The 27,661-nt window shown below is 43.4% G+C and overlaps 1 protein-coding gene across 9 annotated transcripts in view; it reads left to right on the top strand.

The window, feature by feature from the left end:
• Positions 1-27,661, top strand: part of SMOC1 (SPARC related modular calcium binding 1) — a 150,858-nt gene that overhangs the window by 112,716 nt on the left and 10,481 nt on the right. For all 9 annotated transcript variants that reach the window (XM_069017573.1, XM_069017572.1, XM_069017569.1 and 6 more), the window contains 4 exons: positions 9,939-10,131; positions 11,175-11,257; positions 15,017-15,122; positions 25,674-25,921. In XM_069017573.1, the coding sequence (XP_068873674.1) occupies positions 9,939-10,131; positions 11,175-11,257; positions 15,017-15,122; positions 25,674-25,921 (630 nt within the window). The remainder of the gene's footprint in view (positions 1-9,938; positions 10,132-11,174; positions 11,258-15,016; positions 15,123-25,673; positions 25,922-27,661) is intronic.

Raw genomic sequence — 27,661 nt, 5'->3', positions numbered from 1 at the left:
TCAAGGTAAGTGTCATTACTAGCTCCTAGATAACCTCTGGAAAAGATTTAGACCTAGGTAGGCTTCTCCTGAAACTATAAGCCCTGGTGTGGCTTGCAAGTGATTTGCAAAGAGACAAGTGAAGAAAAAAATGGGTTCAAAACACAGGTCAGTATATCCCTATGAGCATCTGCTGCCCCCAGAGTTGTCCAAGAAGGCTGGGAATATTACCTAGTACAGTATAAGGCTGTGAAGGAGAAGAGCTGCATTCCAGAACTTTGGAAAATCCTACCCCTCCCATGGAGGTGTCTGTTGATGCCAGGTTTAGAGTGAAGAAGTTCTCTACTTTGGTGGGTCCTGGAGGTGGAGTGAGTAGATAAGGGAAATGTGTGAGGCCCCTGAGTAGGGCTCGTGGAGCAGCAGCATGGGAAAGTGTCATAGAATCATTTAAGTTGGAAAAGACCCTTAAGATCAAGTCCAACCCTTAACCCAGTGCTGCCAAGTTCACCACTAAACCATGTCCCTAATTGTCACATCTACATATTTCTTAAATGCCTCCAAGGATGGTGACTCAACCACTTTCCTGAGCGGCCTGTTCCAATGGTTGACAAACCTTTCGGTGAGGAAATTTTTTTCTAATGTCCAGTCTCAACCTCCTTTGGTGCAACTGGAGGCTGTTCCCTTTCCTCCTCTCACTTGTTAAATGGGAAAAGAGATCAACACCCACCTTGCTACAACCTCTTTGTTGACCATCTCTTTGCTTTCAAACTGACGTTATCAGAGCTATGAGCTGTGTTTTAAGAGTCCTGTGTATAGTTTGAGGAGGGTGTGGGGCTGCCATCCTCGTGTTCCCTTTGCCTTGGTGGTCATCTTATTTTTGTATTTTGCCAGACCACTAAAATAAGCAAGTAGTCAGTGGGAGCATGTGAGTACATTTTGTGGCACAGTTCAGGGGTGGCTTAAGTACATGTTTTTCAGACTGTTGAAATGGTGTGTAAGTAGCTGGAAAGACCTTGGCTGGAAGATCCCAGGGGTTGCATATGAATTGGAAAGAAGCTGGGCAGAGAACCCACCTTCAGAGAAAAAGATGGGAGTATGTTTAAAAAGCAAGGTAGCATTCGATCTCTGGGGACACTTGAGGGAGGAAGGTGTTAAACTGGCTGGCCTTACTCTGGGTGAATGGAGTGACATTTCTCTGGTTTCCCCAGCTGTTATAATGCAGGGAAGTCTGTGGTCCTGCTGGTGTCAGCAGTCTCCCACCTCACCTTAAGCTGACTGAACAGGCTCCGGGTAGCACAAGGCTGCAGCTTCTCTCTGGAGCTCAGCCTGCCAGAATGCATGGGCTCCCACAGATGGAGGGACTGTTGCCTATGTAAGGCTGCAATTCAGAGAAATCCCACTGGGAACACTAACTTCAGCCATAATGTCAGTCTGTAGTACTTCCCTTGCCTTTTAAGCTAGAGCAGGGACATCCATCTCATGACATGGATGAAGTGGGAGCAATTTCTCTGTCCCGTGGCTGATGTCTGAATCCCATGTTATGTCATTGAACTTCCAAAGCCTGGATATTCTACCCAGAGACAGTTGACTCTGGGTAAATATCCAAAAGCGAGTGCTAGCTTCCTGTCAGAGGCAATTCCCTCTGCCTCCTTATAAAGTGCAAAATATTACAAGGAAATACTGATCTGTCACTGCATGAAAAGGCTCATCACACTATAAACCCGTCTCCCTTGCCTTCTGTGCCTCACCAGTAGTAGCATTAAATATAATGTTGCTGTAGGTAGGAAGACCAGTCTGAACCACTTTTTAGCTGCCTGTGACAGTTTTCAAAGACTTTCTGTTTGGTGTCCTATAATTGCACAGTTACAATACTGTAAAAACAGTTGTATACTCCAGCTAGAAGAGGTAGGCAAGTTCTGCAATAATTGCTTTACTAGCTGTTCCAAGGACTATTAAAAAACAGGTGTGGAAGTGAAAAAAGTTTCCCAATAATGCTAAGGCTCCAGTGGAAGCACCTATTGTTTTTTGTTTTATTGAACAGCATTCCTCAATGTGGAAAGAGTGCAGTGAAAAAGGAGTACAGGGAAAATGAATGTGTTCAGAGACAGGTGGCTTATGTCAAAGCTAGGTATGCCACAAGCTCACAGTGCTTAGAAACTATGTGAAATGGAAAAGAGGCATTAGGGAAGAAAAAACACAGACTGTGCAGCTTTGTCTCAAAATGACAAGGGTAGTGTCTAAGGTTGAAAGATTTTTCTTCTGCTGAGAAACCATCCTGATGTCAAGAAGTGAAGAGGCTGCATTTTGATGCCAAATTTCTCTGCTCAGACTATAGAAACTGTTGTCATTGTGAAGGTACTGCACAGGTACAGCTGTCATACACAGGATATGGAAGCCAGGTGCATTAGAGGGGATCAGACCCCCAAAATCTGGAAACTTAAACCAGATTAAATATCTTCAAGATTTTAGTCTGTGTTAGAAAAGAGGTTGCCTAATCATTGAGGATCTGCTGGAGTTTCTCAGCCTGCATGAGGAGAGCAAGAAAGACCTGAAGAGATTCAAGTCATTTTTTCTCCCTGTTTTAACCCAGGGTCATATCCAATTAATTAATAACAGCTCTGACACACATAACCTGTTCCTAATGTGACAACAGAGATCCCACTGCCTCTTCCAATTAGTGAACAGTTAATCACCAGGGCTTTTTTATATCCAAACTAAATCTCCTTTCTCCAAGTAAGCTGTCTGATACTTGAACTACCCATGGGGAAGGAAAAAAAATTATCTATGGCTATTTTTTTTTTTTTTTAGAACAGCTTTTATGTCTCAGAAGACTGAATGTCATCTCTAGACTAAACAAATGGAATTCTTTTAGCCTTTTCTCATAGATCAAGTATCCTAGACCTTTGCCTGTTCCCCTTGCTCTCTCACACCCTCTTGCCAAAGAATCCTTCTGTCCCTCAAAGTGCAGTGCCCAGTGCTTGTACACAGGGCTGATTTAAAGGCTCACCAGTACTTAGTGCCTGTTCCTTATGTGAAGCCCATGTCATTACATTCCACAGCTGGATTTACCTGTTTGGATTTTTTTGTTGTTGTTTGCAGTGTCATGAAGTTGCAGACTTTATTGTGGTCTACCTAAGCTGCTGACCACTTTTTCCAAGTCTTGCTGTCTCGCCAGTAATTTTCTCCCCATGTGCTGGATTTTTCCTCGCTGGTTGTTATGGTTTGTGCTTGTAAGTTGTGATTACACTGATTTAAAACCATTTATTAAATGTGGCTTTGATTTTTTTTTTCCTGAAGTTCAGTCTGTAAATTGGATGCTCTGTTCCATTGACCAGAGTTGTAATTTAATTTGATACAAGTCTCATGGTAGCTTTCAAAACCGAGCAACTGTCTCACAGAACTTTGGAGACTTCTTGTCTTGGAGAGCATCTTTTTCTTATCCTGTTGTGTTAGGTAACTATCTCATGGTAATTGTATGTAGGTTGCATTTTTCTCATTTGGTTACGAGAATGACACAACTTACAATATGCTCTAATGAACCAGAATTTTTTCAGAGCTCTATCTGATGCATTGTACATGAACATGAAGGTATTCACAGTTTTTTTCCAGGATGATGTACTACAGCAGTAAAAAAGGCATTGTTCTTTTTCTGCCATCCTTCAGTTAGTCTGGCTATAGCTCTAGGAGGGCTAGGACTGTGTGACTGACTGCTTGTGAGATGGGATGGTTTAAAGAGTCCAAGGCCTGCCTGAAAGGCAGTTGAGTTAGAATTGCAAGGACAGGTAGCTTTCAACTGGCAGATTTCGAGATGTGCAGGTGTTGATCTTTATTGCTGTGTGGGGTGGAAACCCTGTGGAGCGCACTCTTTTCTTAGCTGGGCAGGACACAATGCCCACAGGTTCTGCAAAATGAGCACAAGTTGTGCCTCAGAAAGTCCCTTACTAAGTTTTCTCTAATCTGTGCTTTCTTGAGCCAGTCCTCCTTATTTCAAGCTCTAGGGTAGATATTGAATAGGCTTCTCATCATGTAACACTGGTGGGAATGCAGTGCAGCCTTATCTCTTAGAGCAGAAAGAAAATAGCAGGGGAAGCATGTGTTCCTGGATAGCTGAAGTTTAATGAGCCACTTGGAATAATGCATTTTTGAAAATTATAACCCACCTGTTAAGCCTTTGCATTGTACTTGTTCAGCACTGGAACATGTAGTAACATCTGCTTCCTCTGTAGCCTATGCCTTGAGAAATGGAATTGAGTGTGTACCAAGGTAAAGCAAAGACTGCTCAACTGGTACAGTGTGGGAACACCTGCAAGGTTTGTTTTTCTTTTACCTTCATGTTAGCCAGAAAACTCTGGAGGGACCACGATCGCAGACAGAACAGGGTGGAGTGGGTATCAGTAGTGATGACTAACAGAGGTGTGGAGAGATTTATGCTATCCCCATGAGCCATATTTGCTCAGCTGTTATTGTGCTCCTAAACACAGAAGGGGTTGTTTCTCTCCCTCCACCCACAGCCCTGCTCAGGGGACAGGCAGTAAGGGCCTATTCACGGCATTGCTTTGCTAGTCCTGCCAGCACTTGTGCATGTGCATACTTAAGGCTTTTCGAATGGTCTTTCTGAGGAGGAAAGGATGCAGGTTTGGGCTGCTGATGTAACCTGTGCTGAACTTGCTTTCTGCTTACAGCTTTTGTAAGCTCCGTTCTGGGATGAGGTACCTGTTCTCCTGGAGTGGACATGGGTCCTGTTCACCTTAGAGCTTCCGTATACAATCTAAAAGCAGCTTTAAGCTGATGTACATGCTGTGATAAAATAACCAGTTAAAGCTCTTGTTCTGTGCCACAGCAGTGTAAAGGCACATGAGAAACTGACCCTGTCTGAATTAAGGTCCCCTGGGAGACAGGCAAACACTTTTTCTCACTGAAAGGAAAACTGAGGCACAAAGACACTTAGTCCTCATGTTTGGGTTGGCACAGGAGGTCAGTAGGAACTTGGCACTAGATATCCACGCTGCTCCCCTTTGTTCTGTGCTGCACTAATGCCTCACTGAGAGGAAAGTTGGGAGTTGAACAAAAAAAAATTTGGGGCAGATGTGTTTGGGTTTTTTTTAATGTTTTTTTGAAGTGAGGTCCCTGTTGCAGCACTAACAATGGGGATTGGTCAAGAATTCTTCAGTAAAAGACCTTTTCCTCCCCTTGTGATGAATGCTTGTTCATTAAAACTGAAGCTTTTTGTAGGAATTCCATGGGAAAAGCTCTTCTGGTCCAGACAGAATTTCTGGTCAAAAGAAATGAGAGAGAGGAAGAGAAGGAAATCTGCCCTGCCTGGTACAGCCTGTCGCTCTGGGTTTAGGCTATTCACAGGGGTTCATTGGGGCTGAGCAGAAGCATAGAGGGAGGTTAGACCCTCTCTTTTGCTTGATTTGGAAGAAAGAATCCTGTCTCTTAAGGGTGTAGGAATCTCTCTAAGGTGGTTGGTTTTGGTGCCACAGTCTCCCTCTTTTCAGGAGAAAAGATTTGGGTACAGAAGAGCAATGTTCAAAAAATAATCTTCTGTGGTTGGATGGCAGATGTTCCTTATGTCCCCACCCTAATCATCCACAGCCACGGTGAATGATGCTTGATGCTTTGGCTCTGGTAGCAATGAGAGTTGTTCTGTGTCAGGAGAGCAGCTGGGGGTGGCTGCCTCATCTCCAGTGGCTGCACATAGCCCTGCAAGATGAGCATGAGAACTGTTAAGCACAAGCCTTTGGCTAGATGCTACTAGACATCCTCTCTTCTCAGCTTTGTAGGGTAAACAAGCACCCCATCTCTTTAATAACCATATAGTTTATTAAATAGTCAGACGAGTCCCTTACCTCATCCATCATTTTTATTTTTATTGTGCAGGCACTAGATGTATGTTTGAATGTGTGTACTTAAGGGACCAGGAATGAGAGACCTTTTTATGAATCTGACCATGTATTCCTCAGAAGGCCATTACTAGGGGGAAATTGTTGCATGAATAATGTGCAACTACAGATGTCCAAGCCCTGTTTTCCTGCCATAGCTCATGGCTTCAGAGACACTACTTTAAAAATATGTTTTAATGAGTGTTAGAAGCAGTCAAGGGTAAGAAGGAATAAACAGTTAGCATTTTAGAGCTGAGCAGTTGAGGTAAAATGGATATTTCTGCCAATGACTCTTCTCTTTGGGTGTGCATACAGTCTCTATTGTTTTTTTCTGTAATTTGTTTTTTTGTAATCTAGATTTGTTGCATGAAGGTTTCACTCCCCAACAACAGCAAGTTGGCAAGTGTTACTTGGTTTCTTTGCTGATGGTTAAGTCAAAGCAGAGATGGCAGACAACAGTAGAATGTGACAGTGCCTTTAAAATAGATAAATAAATGAGTATAATATTAGTATTTTTTCTAGGAAGACTGTGCCCCACTGACTTGCTGTCTTAAATATTCTTTCTCTAAATGTTCAGTTTAGGGAAAGAAGGAAGACCTTTCTTTCTGTGCCTGCAACTCCCATTAACAAGGAATAGGCTTTTAAGTACCCTACATTTATAATAAATATATGCTAGTTTTCTAAGATGACAGCTTGATTTCGTACCTGGCATTAAACTTTCTAGCTTGGCCATAGGCTTTCAGTGTTCTCCATTAACCTGGCCTTGGCAACAACAGCAAAGTTTCCAGTTAACAGTTTGACTGGAACAGGAGGACTTCAGTGTCCTGGAGCTGGGATAGCATTTGATGGTCCCTTTGTTACCCGTGAGACCATCTTTCAGAGTGACACTGCATGCAGTTCATGCCAAGTCCCATACTAGCAAAGCTGATGGTATGGATTTCCCAGCTGATTTTGCTGGCTTTTGAATACCCAACTGTTAATATTAGTGTTTATTTTTTAAGGGAATTAAGTGCTGTTAGAGTGGTAGCTTGGAGAAAAGAGTCTCTTTGGGGACTAGTGCTAGTTAATACATTCTGCTTACTAGACCAATGTCACTGAAGGAAATTTCCACAAGGCTGTTGTCAGAGTCAATGTGTTTGCTATTCTGATCTCTAGCTCAGGGAAGGCATGGTGAATCTGGAAGGAGTTCAGAGAAGAACTGTACCATGTGGGACTCTTCAGCATGTAAAAGAGACAAAGCAGGAATCTGTAAAGCAGGGAGGAACTTCCACAGCAGCTACTTCTAGATGTGTATTAGGAATGAGTAAAGTATGATCTCCCTGATGTTTCAGTTGTACCGCTGTCATTGCTAATGATGGGCTACTGAATGCTGGTGACAATGGCAGAGCTTGCATCATGACATCTATGTGATATCAACTGAACAAAGCCTGTAAGATTTGTTTCACTCAGCCTTTAAACACCCCTCAAACAGAAACAACTACCAATTAGTTATGTATTCTGGTAGTAAATGTGACTATTCAGTTCCCACAAATTTCTGTTAATATGTGCAGAGAATTTTCTCCATTTTTTCATGGCATAGCACAAATGTATAACTATGTAGATTTTTTTCTGTGTAATTTGCATACCTAACTGCAAATGTTTGTAAAATAAGGTAATAATTCATTAAAGACATTTATTATTTTTTTCTCTTGATTTCAATAAAAGTGGCATATTTCTTTGTTCTGACACACAAAGAAAACACAATTTATTTTTTTCAGGGTAATTTTTACTGAGAGTTTTGCAAGACTCAAAGGACTTGAGAAATCTTGGTTTGACTTTGTGCACTCAGGAAAGCTTTTGGGATTTAGATAGAAAAATTCCTGGAATGTAGTCCTCTTTAGCAGAAGTTTTTCTTCCTTTTGCTTATAATATAATGATGATAGAGAATTTTGCCCCTGCTTTTTTTGCTTCCCCCAAGCTGCCTGAGTGATTTGCCTCACCTGATGGCCAAGGTGTGAATTGCTGTCGGCAGACTGTGGGTAAGTGGGGCCCCTTTGATGTAAGTGGTTTGTTAGGGAGCCTGCAGGCCTCTGGCTCAGTGACTTCTCTGTCCACATACATCTTGGGAACAGTCTTTCTTTTTTTTGGTCAGATGTGAAATCTGTCAGCAAAGTGAAGTCAGCTTAAATATCAGCTGAAGCTTGAGTTGCCTTTCAGTTTTTGTTGACTTTATCCCCTCCTGCTCCTTCCCAGTCAAGTTTCTCTCTGCTTGAGTCAGATTTACTAACACTTAAAAGTTTTTATTCTGTGTTTCTATTGTATGGGTTTGTGTGTGGCAAAATTCAGGTGCCCTTCACATTCCCAGTCTTGACAGTGATCTGAAATGCTGAGGAGAGTGAGACTTTTGGGGGTCTCTGAGACTGAGCTGCTACAGTTCAGTTAGAAACCAGTAAAAATGCTTCTGGTACCCAGGCATGCTGTACTCAGGTGGTGCTGTGCAGACCTGCTGGAGTCTCTTGTATCTGCTGTTACCAAGCTGTGAATCGGCACCCTTTCTGTTCCCCAGATATGGAACAAAACTTACTCTCTACAGCATAATGTATCCCCGAAATACAAGATACAGCTGATGGTGTACCAACAGGCAGGCAAAATACAAGGAACCTGAGCATGTGTTAGTTGTGTGCTGAGCCAGTCCTGGGAGCAGGATACTGAGGTTAGGCCGTGTCTGCTGGCTGATGATGCAAACATCTACAGATTTGGAATGAACCTATGGTGTCATTGCTGGTCAGTGGAAGCCTTTTATATATTGAAAGCTTGAGGTGGCTCTTGGCTGTGGCAAGGAATTACAGGTTTTGTGGCCTGGTTATAAGAATAAAATTAAAAACACAGTGTAAACTGCAGGGGAGAGGAAGGCTAGGGGAGAAGAGGACAGCTGTTCCTGCTTCTGTTTTTCATCACTCTCCTAAGGATAAAAATTAGGAATGAGATTGTTGTCTTTTCTTACCGTAGACTTAGATGTGTTTTCAGCTGTCTTGACTGCTTGCTTTTCCTCACTGTGATAATTTCAGTAGTTTACAAAGTTGAAATAATTTTTCTACTCGTCAAAGGGCCAGAATACTTGGAGACTTATAACTGAGAATTTCTGGCTGTTGAGCCAAATAAGTCTTATCCTGAAGGTTCTCTGTGCTTCTCTTCCCCCTTAGATGGCTGGTCCATGTGAGAGGCAGCAGCCTGGCACTGTCCATGCACCCGTCACTCCTTTGCAGGCAGTGCTAGAGCTCTGTGTGCCAGGTTGGCTGCAGAAGCCACTTCTGGGCTTCCTTCTGTTTTGTGGTGCATGCCACTTTTGTTCTCTTTGACAACATCTTTGGGAATAGCCTTTTCTGTGTGATAAGCTATTAAGGGACAGGGCCTTACCCTCAGTAGAAAGGAGTGTTGGATGTCCTTTGTTTTCCAGGTGAGGACAACAGTGGAAAGTGCTGGAGAAGTCATGGCAGTGTGGGTGGAATGGGATATCCCATTCTATTCCCTGCTGAGGTGTGTGCTGTCTGCACTGGATAAGGCTGTGTTAAAACATAACCTGCTCTTCCTGGGATCATGTTGGAGAGGTGCTGTTGAGAGGGAGGAGTGTTTTGCAGTCTGGAGAAAGAGACAGAGGGGCAGGGCAAGGTGTTTGCCTTCTTTATTTAACTGGAAAATACAAGTCACAGTTTAGGATTTCTCAGTTTGCAAAAACATAATCTGGGAAATGCTTACCTCATGGCTGCATTAACAGTGAATTATTGTTACCTGACAGTTCATTTCCAAAGTCCAGGTGATCAAGAAGAGTTTTCCCTGCTGTTACTGGCATCCTGAGCACCCGGCAGTCAGTGTCTGTAGTCCATAATCTTGTTGTGTCACAGCTAAATGTAGGAGAAAGCTCTCAGCCCAGAAGTCCCAGAGTCCCTGAGGATGTAGATATACTGATGGTGGGTGAGAAGGAAACAAACACAAAGGGCTTGTGGTGTGAAGGGTACCCATATCCTGCTGACCTGAGGAAAGTGATCTTGATTTGATTCTTTTTCCACCCCCTCCAATCTCCCTTCTGTCTTCCAGAAAAAGTTCATTCCTGTGACCAGGAGAGGCAGAGTGCCTTGGAGGAGGCCAGGCAGAACCCCCGGGAGGGTATCGTCATCCCCGAGTGTGCTCCTGGAGGACTCTACAAACCAGTGCAATGCCACCAGTCAACTGGGTACTGCTGGTGTGTCCTGGTGGACACAGGACGGCCCCTGCCTGGTACTTCCACTCGGTGAGAGCTATAGGCAGGCCTGGGGAGGTGCCTGGCTGGAGAAGATGAGACTTAAAAAAATACAGCTGCAATATGAGATCAGTTCCTTGCTCTAGAGCAGTCAGCTCTACACTGCCTTTCCTAGAGCAAGCAGTGCTGTATGTGATGTTCCCCGTTGAGTGTTACTATGCAGCTCCCTCTCTATAGCGGTTGGTGGACATGAACTACTGTCCTTACTTTCCTCTGTGTTAAGTATTCATGCAAAGCAGCCTTTTTTTCTTCTGGCTTGCAGCTTTTGTGAGGTAGGAGGAATGGGGGCTTTGCTTAACAATAAAGATTATGGGCAAGAGCAGTAAGTGTCTTTGTTGCATTATCATCTGCTTTATACTTCCATGTTGCAGCCACTTGAATCCTGACCAGCAGGGATTTAGAAGACTGCTTGTTGTGCATGGGTAGATTTTTAAACCAGTGATAAATGGTTTTTTTCCAGTTACTTTCTATCTTGAAACTACTGAGGAATCTTTTCTCACTTGGAGTTTAGAAACAAATTGTGAGTCTGGCAAGTTGTAGAAACAGGCCAGTAAGAGCTGGGACCTAAATTCTGCTAGATACAGTGATTCTGCAGAGCATTGACAACTTTGAAAAAAAACCTCAGCCTATGCCCACAAGGATTGGAAGAGGGCCCTGTGCTGTTTGTGAGTTTCCATTGATAGCTGGTACTGGACTTCAAAGTATGTTCTTTCTCTTTCCATTTCTGCTGTTCCTGACTTCTCATAAACAGTCAGATGCTTGAGAATGGTATTTCTTCTGGAGGTTTATTGGTTTCCTCTGCAGTAAGCAGACAAGGCACAACCCATTGACCCTGAGATTATCTCAGTTGGTCAAAGTGTGATGCTAATAATGCCCTGGATGTGGGTTTGATCCCTATATGGGCCACTTACTTAAGAGCTGGACTCAATGATCGTTGTTGGTCCCTTTTAGCCTGGCCAGTCTGTGATTAGTGACCATGTGAAGACACTAAACCTGTGTTACATAGTTTAGCTTCTGCTGTTCTCCTTTTTCAGGTATGAGACCCCAGTGTGTGAAAGCGATGCCAGATCGAAGAGCACAGAGATTGATGATCCCTTCAAAGACAGAGAACTTCCAGGTTAGAGGAACAAGATCCTGTCTTTGCCTTCTTACCTTGTCTCACCTTGGGACTCTCAAAGAGCCAAGAATATTGTTGAAGAGGTGGGGGGTTTTCCTCACAGTGCATGGTTTACCCTGGGGTTTATTCTGTTTTTTTTTTTTAAGATCACCTCCAGTTTCAGCAGTGAACTGGAAAAGGCTGGGAGTGTCCTGGGGGGGCTGTTTATTGCTTGTCTGCCCTTTGAAAACATTTCTGGGATTAGAATTTTCAGGAGAGAAACCAGGATGCCTGGAGATACCCTGGGGGAAGAGTGGGCTCAACACTGAATGTTCCTTAAAGCCTGACCAGGACAAGATCCTTTCCATTTAGCAGGGCTTTTCAGCAGCTTGATGCTCCCTGAGTCACAGAAGAGGACAATTGTCAGTTGACTGACTTGTTCCCTTACGCTGACTGCATGGACCAGGCAGGACAGCACTCACGGTGTACTAAGGTCCCTTACCTAATGGTGGCTTCTCACTTAGCTGGACTTTATTCCTCACTTTCTGGCTGGGACACATTTTATTTCCCACTGCTCCTTGCTTTATATTCTGCTTTTCCCTCTTAACAGAGTGACAAGCATAACTTGCTGTTTGCCTACCTTTTTTCTGCTAGGAACACATGCTAGGCATTGGTGTTGGTGCAGCTCTTAAAAATGCCTGTGCTCTGTTTTTTCCTTCTGTCTCCCTTCTGAGAAGCAGAGGTAGGGGCCTTCACTGACAGGTCAACCATTACTCTCCTGGGTGGGGACTGTTTGAAAACAGAAGCTACAGTGGGTCCCTTTGCACCATGAGGGAGTGGTGGATGCCAGTAATTCTGCAGAAATAGCTGGTAACTCTGGATCAGCATACCATTCTATGGCTAGCATAAAGTGAGTTGTTCCTGAGCAGGTTAGCAAAGGAAATGAGATTTGTTCCAGATCTGCTTTGTGTGTCTCCGTATTCTCCTCCTGCTGGCTCCTGATTTAAGACCCCAGACCTTTCTGCTTAGCAGCTCTGACCTCAGCACGGCTCTCTTCTATGCAGCTCCTCATTTTCACAAGCCATGTAAAAATTTTCTATTGCCTCCCTTTCACATTCAAAGGAAATCGACCAATTGGTTCAAATATTATGTTGTGGGGTAGGGGGAAGGAAGCCAGCTAAATGGATTACATTAAGGCTCATTTCCATAGGAAATCACACTAAAATAGAATAACCTTACTTCCTTGATTCCCCATCCTTCTCTCCCATTGCTTTACTGCCTATCCGTGCACATCTCCCCTGCCTCTCCAGAAATCCTCTGTGAAAATCCTTTGCTCTTTGGTTTTTTCTTTGAGACTCTATTTCTGATCTCAAGAAGACAGACTGATTTTGTTTCCCTTCTCCCTTCCCTTCTCCACTGAAGCCAGACAAGGGGACAGGAACTGCTTGATGCAGAAGAGGAGACAGGATGCTCTCTCTAGCTTAGTGGTCTGGTCCCAGTATTGGATTCTGGGGGATCTGCTCTCTCTGCTCAAGCCAGTTTTCTGTGCCTGTGTAAACTTGAAGCTCCATGTTTGGCTGCATTGGTTGGTATGATTGTTGCCCAGAGAAGTTTTGAATGCCCCATCCCTGGGGAGTGCTCAAGGCCAGGCTGGATGGGATCCTGAGCAGCCTGATCTAGTGAATGGCATCCCTGCCCATTGCAGGAGGGTTGGAACTATTAGATGAATCTTTAAGGTCCCTTTTAAGGCTAGCCACGTTCTATGATTCTGTGATTCCTAGCACTGAAAATACCTGTCTATGGGGAGATGGAGGATCTGATCTTGGTTTGTCTGCCTGAGAAATGCTGTGCTGCATGAACTTTTTATGCAGTCTTGAGGTTTGTTTAATTAGCTGCTCTTCTATGCAAAATTTACTGATGAGCCAGAACTGCAGGGGGTGAGAGAGAATGTTTCTTTTATTTTTTTTTTTCTGCTCTTATTTCTTAGCAGAACTGAATGTCAAGAAAAATTCCTGCTTTCATTTGAGACTGATGGTATCATTTGCACTCAGCTCTGTCAGGGGCACCCTTTACTTTTATTCCTCTTGTAGAGATTTGCCCATTCCTTAGACTCTCAGTGCTGCAGGCAGTGCACTTCTTGGCCTGTGTGAAGAGACCCTGCAGAGGCCCAGGTGGGAAAGACATAAGTTCAGATTCTTGCACACCTACACATAATCTCTTCACAACCTGTCATGACTGTGGCCAAAAGCAAAAAAAGAAAGAAGGAAGGAAAATGTTGCTTGTACATAGCAAATGGCAAACTGCTAATTCCTGCAGATGATGAGATGCTGAGAGCCCAGGGAGATGACTTCTAGCAAATAGTTTTTCAGCCTTTTCATTACCTCAACAAAAAGCTCCTTTAACTGAGTGGTCTGCTCTGGCTGCAATAGCAGCTTACCCATTACAATGCTGACATTTTCTGGACCATATGCCAAACGAGTGCTGAGGGGTGTGCATGTGTATAGTGTACATAATACAGAGACAGGCTAGGGACTGTTGGTTAGCTATTGCAGAGGACAGAGCCTGTAATACTGCAAACGAGGGACTTTTGTCAGATCAATTTGCAAGCTGCTTTCAGCTGTCAAGGGATTACAGTAAGTTTCCGGTGCTCTGTTTGTGGTACATGTTCTTATTTTCTTGTTCAAAAAAAGCAGAAAGTGTTGACATTGCTCTATGTTGCTGTGGGAGGCTGTTTGCTGATGTCTGCTGCCTAATCAGCTGAAAAATTGGTAGTGCATGGTGGTTTGGGGAAAGAGGTGAAGGATGTGGTGATGGTTTCTCTGTCACATCAACAGAAGGCAATTGGATGGGAGGTGATGGGTTTTGGACAACAGTTTTGAAGGTGGTCTGTTGAAGTTAAGCATGCCTGTTTCTTGGTTCCTGGTTCCTTGTTCCTTAGCTTGTTCCAGGCTAGAACAGTTGTTACCATGTTTACGGAGTAGTAAATGAAGCTTACTTTAAGCAGCAAGGAAACAGCATAGATTGCCTTTTAAAGGTGAGGAGATGGAGAGCTTCACTGTAACAGTCTGGCTCTGTTTAGGGTAGGAGGCTCTGTCAGTCTGTGGTTATGATGGTGGGGAGCTAGACAGCCTCAGCACTAAGTAATGGAAATGGTTTCCAAGCTCATCTTCAACCCACTTTGTCCTGCTTAAGCCAGCAGTGACTGGGGGTGACTACCACATGCCAACTTCAGTTTGACGTATTTCCTATGTAGTGCGATCATGCGAAGAATGAATTATTGTGGTAGGTGCTGGCAGGCAATGCTTTCTGTGCCTGAAGAGGAGAGTGCAAGCAGCAGACCTTGCCTTGTGCTCTGGGGTACTTTAATCTGTCAATTAGGGCCTTGGAACAGCCACATTTGCCTCAGAAGATGATCCAGGAGTTAATGAATTGTTTTGTAAACTTCTCTGCAAGTGTCACCATGGGAACTCCTGTCTGCCAGGCACTTCCAGCACATCCCTGTGGTTTTGGTGGTAGAGAACTGGGTGAGACCTTAAAGCTAACCACACAGTCTTCCTGCCAGATATTGTTGATGACCCTGCATGTGCCTGGACAAAAGCTGCAGGGCAAATTGCCACACAGAGAAACCCACTGAGGGATTCTTCTGCCTTTCCTTAGGGACTATGTTGATGGTTGTTGCTGTCTTAAAAACAAAGGAGGTTCGGACCGATTTTTGCTGAATTTGGGTAGGAGATCAAGCCTGTGTGTTCTTGCATTAAACCTCCTCTTTTCTTTCTGCAGGCTGCCCAGAAGGGAAGAAAGTTGAATTTATTACCAGCTTACTTGATGCTCTGACTACGGACATGGTACAGGCTATTAACTCAGCAGCACCTACTGGGGGTGGGAGGTGAGTCCAGAAAGCACTCCGGCTAAATGCCACCCAGGTGGCTGCAGAGCTCTGGGTGCCCCTGAGGTGGGGGCAAGAGGGAAAGGTGTTGCTCTGTCTGATTTGGGTTCTTCTGGGTTGCTGGGAGAGCATCTGAGGCTGCTTTGTCCTGTCATCCTAGTGCTGCCTGCTTCCTCCCCCCCCTCCTCCCTGGCAGCTGCTCCACCATAAAGGTTAGTATAGCCCATTTGAAGTGTGAAATGAGAGCTCAGTGGGAGGAAGTGGCTTGTTCTTTTGTCCCTTGGTGCATGAAAAGATCTAATAAAATGCAAATGGATTGAAGGAGACCGTGTGGCCTAGTGGCTACCACAGGGAGTGAAGAATGTGAACCAAATTCTTGGCAGGACCAGTGCTGTGGTTTTGCTGTGAGGCTGCAGCCAGCCTGCTGATGAGGAGAGGAGCTGTTTTTCATGGCCCTCCCCTCTGACCAGCTGCCTGTCCACCCCTTTTGGAAGGAGCAACAGGTCAGGCATGTTGCAAGAGGTGGGCAGAAGTCTGTGTTTCTCGGGAACTGGAGGAAAGCTGAGGCTGTGTCTCCCCCTCTCGCTTGATAACAGCAGATCCCTGCAGCGCTGCATTGGGACAGGCCATTGCAAATGAACCGTGATGGATTTAAAAAGTGCTACACTGCCTCAGCTAGGCAAGGCTTCTGTGGTTCTGGATTTGCCTGACTATAAAAGGAGTCAGTGCTGGGGCAGCTTGCAGGGATGGCACAATGACTGGTGTGCTCATGCTCATAGCAGTCTGGAGATGGAAGTGCCTCTGCACATATGTTACTTCCGTGGGTATTGCTCCAATGTGTTGACAGTAGTGTTGGTTCCCTTGCTTTCCTCTTTCATAACGGAGAAGGAATCAGTGCCATCTTTTAACTATTCAAGGCTGTTCAAGGTCCTGGGTGGCATGGCTGTGTCCTTTGGCTTCAGTGTGGACTACTTGTGAACTCATATGGTTTCAGCTTCACATTTGGACCTTACAAATCAGGCCAGTGACTTGTATGTGTGCCTGCATGCTGAATATTCTGTAACCCATTGAATTAGCGCTATATGCCTAGCGTGTCTGTATTCATATAAACAGGATGAAAAATGCCCCAAGGATGGGAAATACATCGTTCTCTCCCAGACTTAAGCATTCCAATGTCAATTCTGTCTAATTTGCATGGTTCAAATGCAACAGGCAGGGGTGGTGGGAAGCCTTGGAGAGTATTTGATATTTATTTGGCATCTTTGGCACTGGGACTGAAACACAGCCAATGTAATCATCACTCTTAAAATAAAGCTTAATATAAACCAGTGTTGTAGAGACCAGAGATGTATGCCCCCACTGCACTTCTATAAACCAGCAGGCTTGCTTCCTAATGTTCCCCAAGCTTTATGTATTTCTCAGCTTTCAATGCAGGCCTTTCTGGTGAATTTTTCACTGCCCAGCTCTTCGCACAGTCGTCACATTGATTTATTTTCCACTCCAATGTCGGCAGCCCAGTTGCGAGGGGAAAATTAAATCTTTTAGCAGGCTGTCCTTGGTAAGGCGAAAGACTGCTACCACCCAAATACTCTGCCTGCCCACAGCCATGATTAAATTCTGATAACTGCTCTGGTGTAATTTTCCATGTGCCTCAGCTAGACTAAGCGTGTACGCCAAAGAACATGTGTCAAGCTTTTCCAACCCAACAGGCCATGACGGGACCAGTTTTATTTTTTTAAAGTAATTTCAGGGAATTTTTGATATTCATGTAAAAATTTCATCAGTACATCTTTCATTTCATATGGGTTTGTGGAGTTGAGAAGCTGTCTCTGTGCAGTGCATCCTCCTTTCCAGGAGTCCCAAGGGGAGTTCTCTCTTCAGGAATTGGCTTCTGATGGTGTAAGCAGGTGGATTCTTTGCTGGGTAAAAAATGGCTGGACCCAGAGAGTGGCTGGTGGCTAGTCACAAGTGGTGTTGCCCAGGGCTCAGTATTGGAGACAGCCCTGTTTAATATCGCCTTCAACAACCTGGACAAGGGGATCAAATGCTCCTTAATCAAGTTTGCAAATGACGCCATGCTGGGTGGAATGTTGATCTGTGGGAGGGCAGGAGGGATCTGGACAGGCTGGGTTGATGGGTCAAGGCCAATGGTATGGAGTTCAATAAGGTGAAGTGCCAGATCCTGCACTTGAGTCACAACAGCTCCATGCAGTGCTACAGGCTGGGGGAGGAGTGACTAGAAAGCTGCTCAGCAGAAAAGGACCTGGGGGTGCTGGTCAACAGCAGCTGAACATGAGCCAGTATTTGCCCAGGCAGCCAAGAAGGGCAGTGGCATCCTGGTCTGTATCAGGAACAGTGTGGCCAGCAGGACCAGGGCAGTGATTGTCCTCCTGCACTCAGGACTTGTGAGGCCACAGCTCAAATCCTGTGTTCTGTTCTGGGCCCCTCGGTACAAGAAAGACACTGAGGTGCTGGAGTGTGTCCAGAGAAGGGCAATAGAGCTGGTGAAGGGTCTGGAGAGTTAAGTCCTATGAGGAGCAGCTGAGGGAGCTGGGGTTGTTTAGCCTGGGATAAAAGGAAGCTCAGGAGGGACCTTATTTCTCCCTACAACCGCCTGAAAGGAGGTGGTAGTGAGGTGATGGTTGGTCTCTTCTCCTAAATAACAAGGGACAGGATGAAAGGAAATGGCTTCAAGGTGTGTCAGGGGAGATTTAGGTTAGATATTAGGAAAAACTTTTTTAACAGAAATGGTTGTAAATTATTGGAATAGACTGCCCAGGAAGTGGTAGAATCACCATCCCTGGAAGAGTTCAAAAAATGTGTGGATGTGGAACTCAAAGACATGGTTTAGTGGTGAACATGGTGGTGATGCTGGGTTGACAGGTGGATGTGATGATCTTGGAGGTCTTTTCCAATTCTGTTGGATGTCTCCTCCAATTAACAATTTTATGATTCTGTGTATATCTGAAATTGTCTAGGTGACCTAACTTGAATTTGGCCCTGGAAATGAAAGCTCTTTTCCAAGATGAAGGGATATTTTACCTATTGGGTTTGTTTAATTAATTTTTAGCCTTAACAACTAACAAAATATTTATGACAGTGATTATCCTGTATCTCCATGGCCAATCTTTACTGAGAAGTTCATGTTGAAAAGAAAAGTTAGAGATCTGGCTGTCTGATATTTCTTAATATCAGTCATGTCAGTTTTAATGTCTCAATATCAGTTTTCTTATTTGTGAGGCAAGCTTCACTTTTGCAGGCTCTTCATCTTGGTGCCATCACAATGGGAGAACAGGTTCTGCATTCAAACACACAGTGTAGCCTTCTTTTTTTGCTCCTTTACAGCATTTCATGCTCCCGGGCCTTTTATATATTTTGAGAAAATGCGTGCCATTATCCAAGGTAAATTTTTAACACATCACCAGAAAAGCTTATGCCTGATGCAGGGGGCAGGCCAGGCAAACATCCAGCTGTACCCCCATGTCAACTGTATATTGTCCTATTTTAACCAAACAGAGAAGCCACATGTAGGAGTTTGAGGGCAAGGGGGTGGAGTATTCCCATTTCTCTGTGGCAGCAGAGAGATGATACAGGCATACAATATGCATCTACAGTATCAGTATTAAAATAAAGGACTAAACGCAGAGAAGAGCTTTTCCAAAGTGAGGGCAAGGGGGTGGAGTATTCCCATTTCTCTGTGGCAGCAGAGAGATGATACAGGCATACAATATGCATCTACAGTATCAGTATTAAAATAAAGGACTAAACGCAGAGAAGAGCTTTTCCAAAGTGTCAAGGACTAAGAAAGCTTAACAGTGAGAGTCTTAAGGAGCTCAGACTTCCTTAGGGTATTAAAAGAAACAAACAAAAAAAAAGGGAAGTTGATTTTGTAAAATCTGAGTCTCTCTATAGGGACAAAGGCTCTGCAGGCTCTTTAGTCTAGCAGGGAAGAACATGATTAACTGAATATAAACAAACTTGTGATCAAAATTTCTTTAAAGCAAGGGCAATTCTAAGCCAGAATGAAGTCATGAGGGAGGTGACTGATTCCCTAAGGCTTTCATCTTAGGCCTGATGTGTTTCAGAAAGACTTGCTTTAGTCAAACCTGAGTTATGGTCCCAAGAATAATTTGATTCACATTCTGTGGGTATGATATACAAGAAATCAGATTAGATTACCCTGCTGCCTTCAGTCTGAATCTGGATATGTGAGTAAAAACTTCTGTGTTTGCTGAGTGTCTTTGCAATTAATGTCCATATTAACTTCTTTTTTTTTTGGGTGGAGGGAAGAAGGAGTGAGTGGGGTGATGAGGGAGAAGCATGGGGAGACATCAGAGACTGGCATTTGAAATACTGCATGGAGCTGTGCTAAATTGCACCCAAAAACAATCTAGTAGCAGCAAAGGGAGGCAGTAGCTTGGATTCTTGCACGCCACGTAAGCAAAACCTGATAAAACTTTTGTTTTTTTTTTTTTAAACTGGGCATGCTTAAAAAAGCCTTGTAATCCCTTATAGGTCTTGTCTTGTTTAAGAAAGTTCAAAGCTATTGACTTAAATTGAGTTACTCTTGCTTTACAATAATGTAAATGAGATGAGAACTTCCCTTCCTCATGGCCCTAGTTTATATTACAGCATAATAGCCAGATAGACTTCATTTAGAGTTTTGAAACAGAAAATCTCTGGTAAAATTCATTCTTAATTTTAAGTTTATGTTATAACTCAAAGGCACATCTTGTTACTTTATGTTTTCAAAGTAATTAAGGGAGCACTTGTAGGGAATTGGTTTATTAGCCAGTGTTTGGTATCCCTGTTGAAAAAAAAAAGCATTATTGAAATTGTTCACAAGTAAGTACTATATAATAGGAACAGCACTTAAAAACTTAGCTTTAGTACCTTTTAGTCTGTTTTCTAATCCTGATATAGTCATATTACACAGGGCCTAAACTAAACTAGATTGAAGTGAATCCCAGCCTGTGTTTCCCTTATCTGAGAAATTCTCTTTGGTCCCTGCCAATTCAGAAATGAGTTTTAATTGCCAAAATGTGTGCATTGTGGCTTGCTACATTTTCAGCAAAAATATTACTGCCCTGTGGAATTGAAGGTAAATGGGCAGCTTATAACAGCCACCCTTATCATGTAACACAGCAGCTATCAGTCCCTTAATTTAAAGTTGCCAATTATTCCCCATGTAATAGCCTCACAAAGTACTCCAGAAAATGACCCCGAGGTTCCTTTTCATGCTCTAGTTGAATAGTTTGAAGCAGGCAAGCACAGCTCATCACATCTCCAGGGTGTTCTGAAGCCGATCCATGTTTTAATAAAGATTGACACTTTTAAACAGTGCAGAGAAGTTGATACTCAGCTCCTGTTGCATTTTAATTGAAGGTGGATACCAACTTCTCTTTGTCGTCTTATGGAAATTCTAGCCTGATTAAAGATACAGGAAAGTTCATGTAAGAGGAGGGTCTTTGAGCAGTCAATGAGGAGTGAAGGGAGGTGATTTTTTTAATGTTCTATATTATTTATCCTACAATCTTCAGAAAAGTTGTGTTCAGAATAATGTTTCATATACAACTTAGCCTAAGGAGAGGAAGAAACTGGCCTGTAGTAGGGAGATAAGTTTTAACTGTAGAGGAATTATGCATTTCCCATAATGAATTTGGACTGTGTAGTACCCTTTTGTTTAGTCTGAACACAGCTTAGTTTTTTTGTTGGCTTCTTGATTCCTTGGCTACAGGAAAGGGGGAATAATAAATACAGGATCCTTTTGCAATTCCATTAGAGTAATCCTCTCTGATTCAAACCATGTTTCACTGTTACAGACTTTAACTTTAGGCAACTGCAAAGAACAACAAAATGGGTGTAAGAAGTTGAAGCAGAGCAGTAACAACTTTGAATTTTACCTGAGTTTGTTAAACTCATTGCTTTCCACTGCTTAGTGCTGGCACTTTGGTGGGCATCATCAATGCAGGCATGGTCGTTGACTGGAGGGGTCAGTCCCTCTCCATCAGTTCCTCATTCAGCAGCAGCACCAAGCAGGGTATATATATCCTTGCAAAATATTTACAAGTCATAGAAACGTACAGCTTTAACTCCTTTAGGCATCCTGACCACAAACATGCCTTGTGTGTTGGAAATGAAAGCTGGACTAATTTGGTTTTTTTTTACTCTGTTGCATTTACTAGCAGCTTCTTGTCCATCAAGTATTCTTTCATCCTGGAGTACCTCCCTCTGGTTTATAGGCTCTGCAGTCCAGCTAGATGATGGGCTGATCTTATGTCCCTTTCCTCCTTTTGCCTCAGCTGCTAGTGTTGCTACATAAAGTTTGTATTACAAAAGAATAGACTTTCTAAGTCTTCAAACAGGTGATCACCTGATGGGTACTTGAGATTGCAACCTTGTTTTCTGTCCAAGCAGTAGTTTGTATTAGGATTTTTTTGTCACTGCAACAGTGCTGTGGATCCATGCGGCCTTTGCAGTGGGGCTGCAAGTGTTCAGGGACCAAAGGACCAGCTTTGGTGGGACTGGGACATATTACACTTTGACAGCATGGTTCTATGGAACATAATGTGGTTGCACACATACATGGTTCTGTAGGGGAGTAATGTCTCAGATTTGCTGCTCTTGTATACTTTACCCTATATACCTCCCTTTCTTCCCTGCTCCTTCACAGGGAGCTAACTGCTCCTTTCTCATAAGGGGCCTCAAGGGCTGAAAAGCATTACAGATTGCAGGCAAAGCGCATATTCAGGCTGCCTGTTGGATATTTTGGCAGTCATTCTCTGATCCAGATTTCAGTGCAGCTTACAAAAGTGTATGCCTGTGTTTTTGCAAAGCCTCTTTGCATTCTTCCAGTTACACCAGATGATGTGAAGGTATTCTGTGGGAGTGTGCCTCATCTGGAAGATAGTATTGTTAAAAGTTCCAGTTCCTTAACACATGTATCTCCAAGCGTAAACCACCTAAGAAATAAATGTTCTGCTATGAGGGAGCTCTTACCACATTGTACAGAAGGAGGAGCAAGAGCCTACTTGGAGAGGACCCTATACTTGATGCCAACAAATTTGTAAGAAAGCTGAGAGCTGGTTTGCTGTCTTACGCTGTTTATGACAGACCATGCTTTTCTTCATTGGTGGAATACTGGTGGGCTTATGCTGCACAATTGAGCTGAACTTTCTGGCTTGTGTACAAAAGCAGTCCAACAAAAGCAGGTTACATTTGGAAAATCAGCTTACACAGATCTCCTTTCTTCCCTAGCACTCATTCTTTAGGACTGTTTTGCCACAGAGTGCTAAAGAGGAACAATTAGGAAGAAAAGTAAGTACAGCTGTAATGCAGTCAACATGAGAAGGCTGTCTTCATTTTGGTAGTGTCTCTTCTTACTATGTCTTACAAAGCTGCTACAGCACTAAAGCGAGGTACTGGAATTCAGTGGATTTTAGTGTGATTGGTGTTAGAGCAAGAGATGTTGGAAATTGAGAATGTACAGGACAGCTTTGTTCTGTCTTTGTGGTCTGAATGGATAAATGAAATTTGTATCTGAGGGCTGACTTAGTTTTCTTGAAACGGTAATGGGGAGGAAATAGAGGGACAGTCCCCTGGAATACTGCCAAGTCTGTGCTCACAGGGCAGTTAGAGCCCCAGACTTACCTGAGCTGAGCCAGCAGGCATGGTTGGTGTCGTGGCACATCAGCAAAGCTAGGTGGCCTAGCAGCGCTGTGTAGTTGCACTAATTCATGTTTCATGGGCTGTGCCTAAGTGCGTTGCACGGGCAGCGGCAAAGTCAAGGAAGTTGTATACGGCAGTGTAACTTCATCCTTCTGTAGTGTATCATGGAATTTCATGAGCCAAGGAGATATGGCTGCCCTGAGATGATGGGCATGCTTCCTGTGCTAGGATTCTGGATGATAATCAGAGAGGGCAGGCAACCAACTATCTCAGGAACTGCAGTCCTGCTAAGCCAGCCAACAGAAAGTGGTAAAAATTCAGAAATGGCTGTATCTTCCTTTTTCCTAAAGTCATAGCCATAAAACTAATTCCTTTTAGCTCTATTAGCATGCTGCAGTTTTCAGCATGAGCTCTCAGCATATTTGTAATGGCAAAGATTGGTTTATTGTCACTTCATGAGTCAATGTATTTGTATTAGCCTGTGAATTTTCCTGGTTCTCTCTGTGGAAGTGCTGAAGAGAGCCATGTTGCCTTTCTTCATAACTCATAAGAGCTCCTCCTTGGTGTGCCCCTGGAAAAGAGGCACTTTTAAATCCTGCTTCTGAGTGCCTCTTCAGTAAGTAGTGAGCAGCTCTTGTCTGTGTCTTTCTGCTGTTAGTTCTAAGATGCTCTGCTGTTTTTTCCATTTCTACCTCTCCAGTTGTGGGCCTTCAGTAAATGAGGGCAAGCTAAGGCGTGGACAAGGGGAACCTCACATGCAAAAGCTCAGGTTTTATTCTTCTATCTCAGCAGAGTATTGCCCATGGTAATACAGAACTTCTCTGAGGCTGTTGGAAACATGCTAGTCTTCAAATGATAGCCAGCTTCTTTCCAAAAGGGAGAGAGGCCAATAGCTGTGTTAATAAATGTCATAAAAACAAGACACAGGATGAATTTCTATTCTCTCCTGTCATCCTGGTCATTGCATACAGTTTAGAAAATCTGGACACTCCCTTAACTTCCTGGGGACAATTTGGCAATTTTTGCTTGTCCATAGGTGATTCCAGGTGCTTAGCTGGTATTTTGGCTCCCCAGACTAAGCCAGACTTATTCCAAACCCCTTCTTCCTCCTGCACAGTGTTTATCCCATTGTACATTGACCAGATGCTGAGACTGAAATGCCAGCCTGCCTCTCAGTTAAGAATTAAATGAAGGAAATAGTTTCAAGTAAAACCCTGGGAAAAATGTAATGCAATTTTTTTGCCTCTCTGTACTGTGTGTGTTTACTTGTTGCAAGGATTCATGTATCTCTGGATAGGGGCTACCTTTCTGATTTCTATCCTCATTTGTAAAAGCCATCAGAGAAGGTTAATGAGGATCTCAGTTCTCCACCTAAACTCCAGTTCTTGATTTCTGCATGCTGCAGATTCCCTCTCAGAAATGATTTAATTTACCATGGGGATAGAGTATATGAGGTCGTATTTTTCAGGCTCTGTAGCTGAATTTTAAAGGCAAACTGGCCACACCAGAAAGTCAAAAGAATTTTCTCTCTCCTAGTTCCCAGCAAAAAAAAATTCAGTGACCATATAAGTATAGATCCTACTAGTTTCTGAAACAAGGTCAATCGCAGTCTTGGAGAGCATTTTATAAGGTACTTGGGTTCGTATTTCTCCATCAGTTAGAATACCCCAAACTCACACCAGAATCTGGCTGCCTGCAGCAGGCAACTGTTCCTCTCTCCTTCCTGAGGAAGGAATTTATGCAGCAGCTGGATATGTCTCCTGGAATAAGTCAGAGCAATTAGTGCCAGTGTAGCATGTCTGACTACCTATCCACTAATTTCCAGGCACTGAAATGCTTTATTCTTGGAAGGAAAAAAGGCTCAGGTCTCAGCCTCATTTCAGCTTCTTTTCAGCTTTCTCTGTTGGCATGCTCATCCTATGGAGAAAGGACAGACTAGCTTAGAAAGAGTTTCTTCCCTGGTCCTCAGTATCACTGAGGAATAAGCACCTTTCCCACTGCTGCTGCAGAGCACCAGACACTGCTTAAATGGTGTGACATAACAGTGCCTCTTCAGGGGCACGATGTTGAAAGGCAACATCCTCTATTTGTGTGTCTATAGCTGTTGCTGTACCTCCTTTTTTTTTCTTCTCTTCCTCTCTGATATTGTTATTGTCTACAGAAAGAAAAAGTGAGTCAAATAGCATCAAACTTGTAATACCACAATGAGTAAGAAATGAAACAAACTGAAGTTGCCAGCTCTGTAGTACTGCTTTTAATGGATTTGTGGTGTTTGTCTTCTGTGGAACTCTTATGTGTAAATCAGCTATGTGAAAAGCATGAAAAATGCTGAAAATACAGCACAGGAGTTCAGATTATATAAACAGATACAGGGAGAATATTGTGTCTTGCCAAGGACATTTTCAAATAATGAATGTGTCTTGCATTAAATTAATTTGTTCCCTTTCTGAAGTCTAGAAGTTATGGTCACAGAAGCTAGCATGACAGCTGACACTCATGGCTCTCCTGCTGGCAATTTTTATGGGAGCCCAAGGGTCAAAAGGACCAAGGAGATTGTCTCTTGCCCTCTAATGAGGATCGTTCTGGGATTAGGCGGAATTTCAGCAACTGGTGTGAGGAGAACCAGAGCTACTGCAGATATCAGACTCCAAGATTCTCTCAGCAATTCACTTGTTAATGCTAAAGGAGATCTTTAGAAAAAGTTTGTCTGTCTCAAAAGAGCCCAGCTAAAAGGAGGAGATTGGAAGACTTGTGGTTTTTGCTTTCTTTAAATACGGCATAGCACTTGCCTGATTTGATGAGCAGCTCTTGCTCCTCAGCTTGTGCTTGACAGTGTTGGTGAGAGCACCCACTTGTTGGGGGCCTGTGCTTCCTCTGTTCCAGGTTCTCTGAGCCAGACCCCAGCCACACACTAGAGGAGCGAGTGGTACACTGGTATTTCAGCCAGCTGGACAACAACAGCAGCAATGACATCAACAAGCGGGAGCTAAAGCCTTTCAAACGCTATGTGAAGAAGAAAGCCAAGCCCAAGAAATGTGCCCGGCGTTTCACTGACTACTGTGACCTCAACAAGGACAAGTCAATCTCACTTCAGGAGCTGAAAGGGTGTTTGGGAGTCAGCAAGGAAGGAAGTGAGTGTCTTTTCTTCTTTTACTGCATGAAAATAAAAACTGAGTTACAGCAAAGTCAGAAATCTGTTTTCTCCCAGCTGTTTCAAAAGTGTCACAGTTTGTGTGAGCACGAGTGGGATTAATATACTGCCATGCAAATGTAGTTTGTTACTTGTATTTTGGCTCCATCTTCTATGCCTTATTACAGACCTTTGTGCTAAGCACTATACAGAAACAGGGCAACAGATGAGCCTTGACCAGAACTCTGCTTGTACTGTAAAGTCCTTGGAAACTGTAGTTCAGATCAGGTCCCTTCTGAATAATACCCTGCTAACAAGATTCTGTTGTCTCAGCCATGCAGGTTGGATGATGTATGAGCCGGCACAGACCCAGTCTTTCTCTGGAGATCCTGTTGACTAACAGAAACAATATTTATTTTCATTGCTAAATTCAGCATGCAGGAAAGTGGATGATGCAAAGAGAACAACTCAGAAAGAAAGCACAGGGCTGTACTGTTGCCCTCTTTCAGACTTAAATTGTACTTCAAGACTGGGGGAGAAATAAGACATGTGAATAACCTATTTTCCTTTCTGTTTAGTGTCTGAGCAATCAACCCACCCTCCTGCCTTTTCTTCCTTTTTTCATCTTCACCTCATCATTTGTTGGGACCCGAACCAAACAGATATTTTTGGAAGTTTTAGGAATTGAAACTGTTCAACCCAAATTCAATAATTATCAGTCATTCTTGACTGTGGGCAGACTTGCTTGGCAGGAGAAGGCAAACAGCAAGATTCCAGGGGACTAATTTCCTGTGCAGGTGTTTTGGCTGTGCAGACAGCTGTTGTTTTAAGTGTTATGGTAGTTGGGAAGGGTGGATAGCTTTTTTTTTCTCCCATCTTAATCTTTCCTTAGTTCTTTTCTCAGGTTTAGCACGAGTGGGAAGGGAGTCAGTACATTTGGGTGTTGGGAAGTTGTATTTTCTAGGTGCTTTGCAAACATTTTAGTTACCATAGTAAGCATATAGCTTTACTTGTCAACTGTGAGAAGCATTCAGCTTCCTAGCCTAGTGGAGGTGTTTTTTTAGTCATCAGTACCTCACTGAGGAATGACATACCAAAATAGCAATCCTTAATTTTATTACCTTCCCAATAAGATGAATATGCCAAATGAGTTTTATTGCTATTTAGCCTGGAATAAGACACTCTGGAATCTGCTGCCCTGGCCAGCTGACTGTTCAAAATTTGCTTTATGGAAGGGGAAAAAATCAAAGGGAGGGAAGAAAGAAAATGTGAAACTTTGAGCACATGTGAAGGGGAAAGAAGGCAGCAAGACATTGTTGTGAGTGCCTGTTTGTCCAACTATTTGCTGAGAATACAGCCTTGACCTTTCATGGTTTGTTCTGTTGTATGAGGACAGGACTGGGGTCAAAAAGGGGCTCTGATCTTGTTCTGTCATACAGCTCCACATACCTACTACAGACCTGATGAGCCTTGAGGATCAAAGATAAATGGGTAAGTTAAAGGATGGTGAGGACTAAAAAGCAGTGCAGGGGGCAGTGCAGAGAGCAGGTACATGTAAGAAAGAACTGAGGGAGAGTGCTCTAGAGGTGCAGTAAACAAGTTTGTGATGGATCTTTTTTAAGAAGTCATGAAGTTGTGAGGAGGTAGATGGCATCTTTTCATGCTTCCTATTCATAAGAACTGCTAAATTTAGGAACAGTCAGTATCTTTGTGTTTGATACAGTCCCCCACAAATCCTTTC

This window comes from Aphelocoma coerulescens, chromosome 5, assembly GCF_041296385.1.
Source record: "Aphelocoma coerulescens isolate FSJ_1873_10779 chromosome 5, UR_Acoe_1.0, whole genome shotgun sequence".
NCBI lineage: Eukaryota > Metazoa > Chordata > Aves > Passeriformes > Corvidae > Aphelocoma > Aphelocoma coerulescens.
The sequence above is the reverse complement of the archived record's forward strand: the minus strand, read 5'-3'. Positions and strand labels throughout refer to the sequence as shown.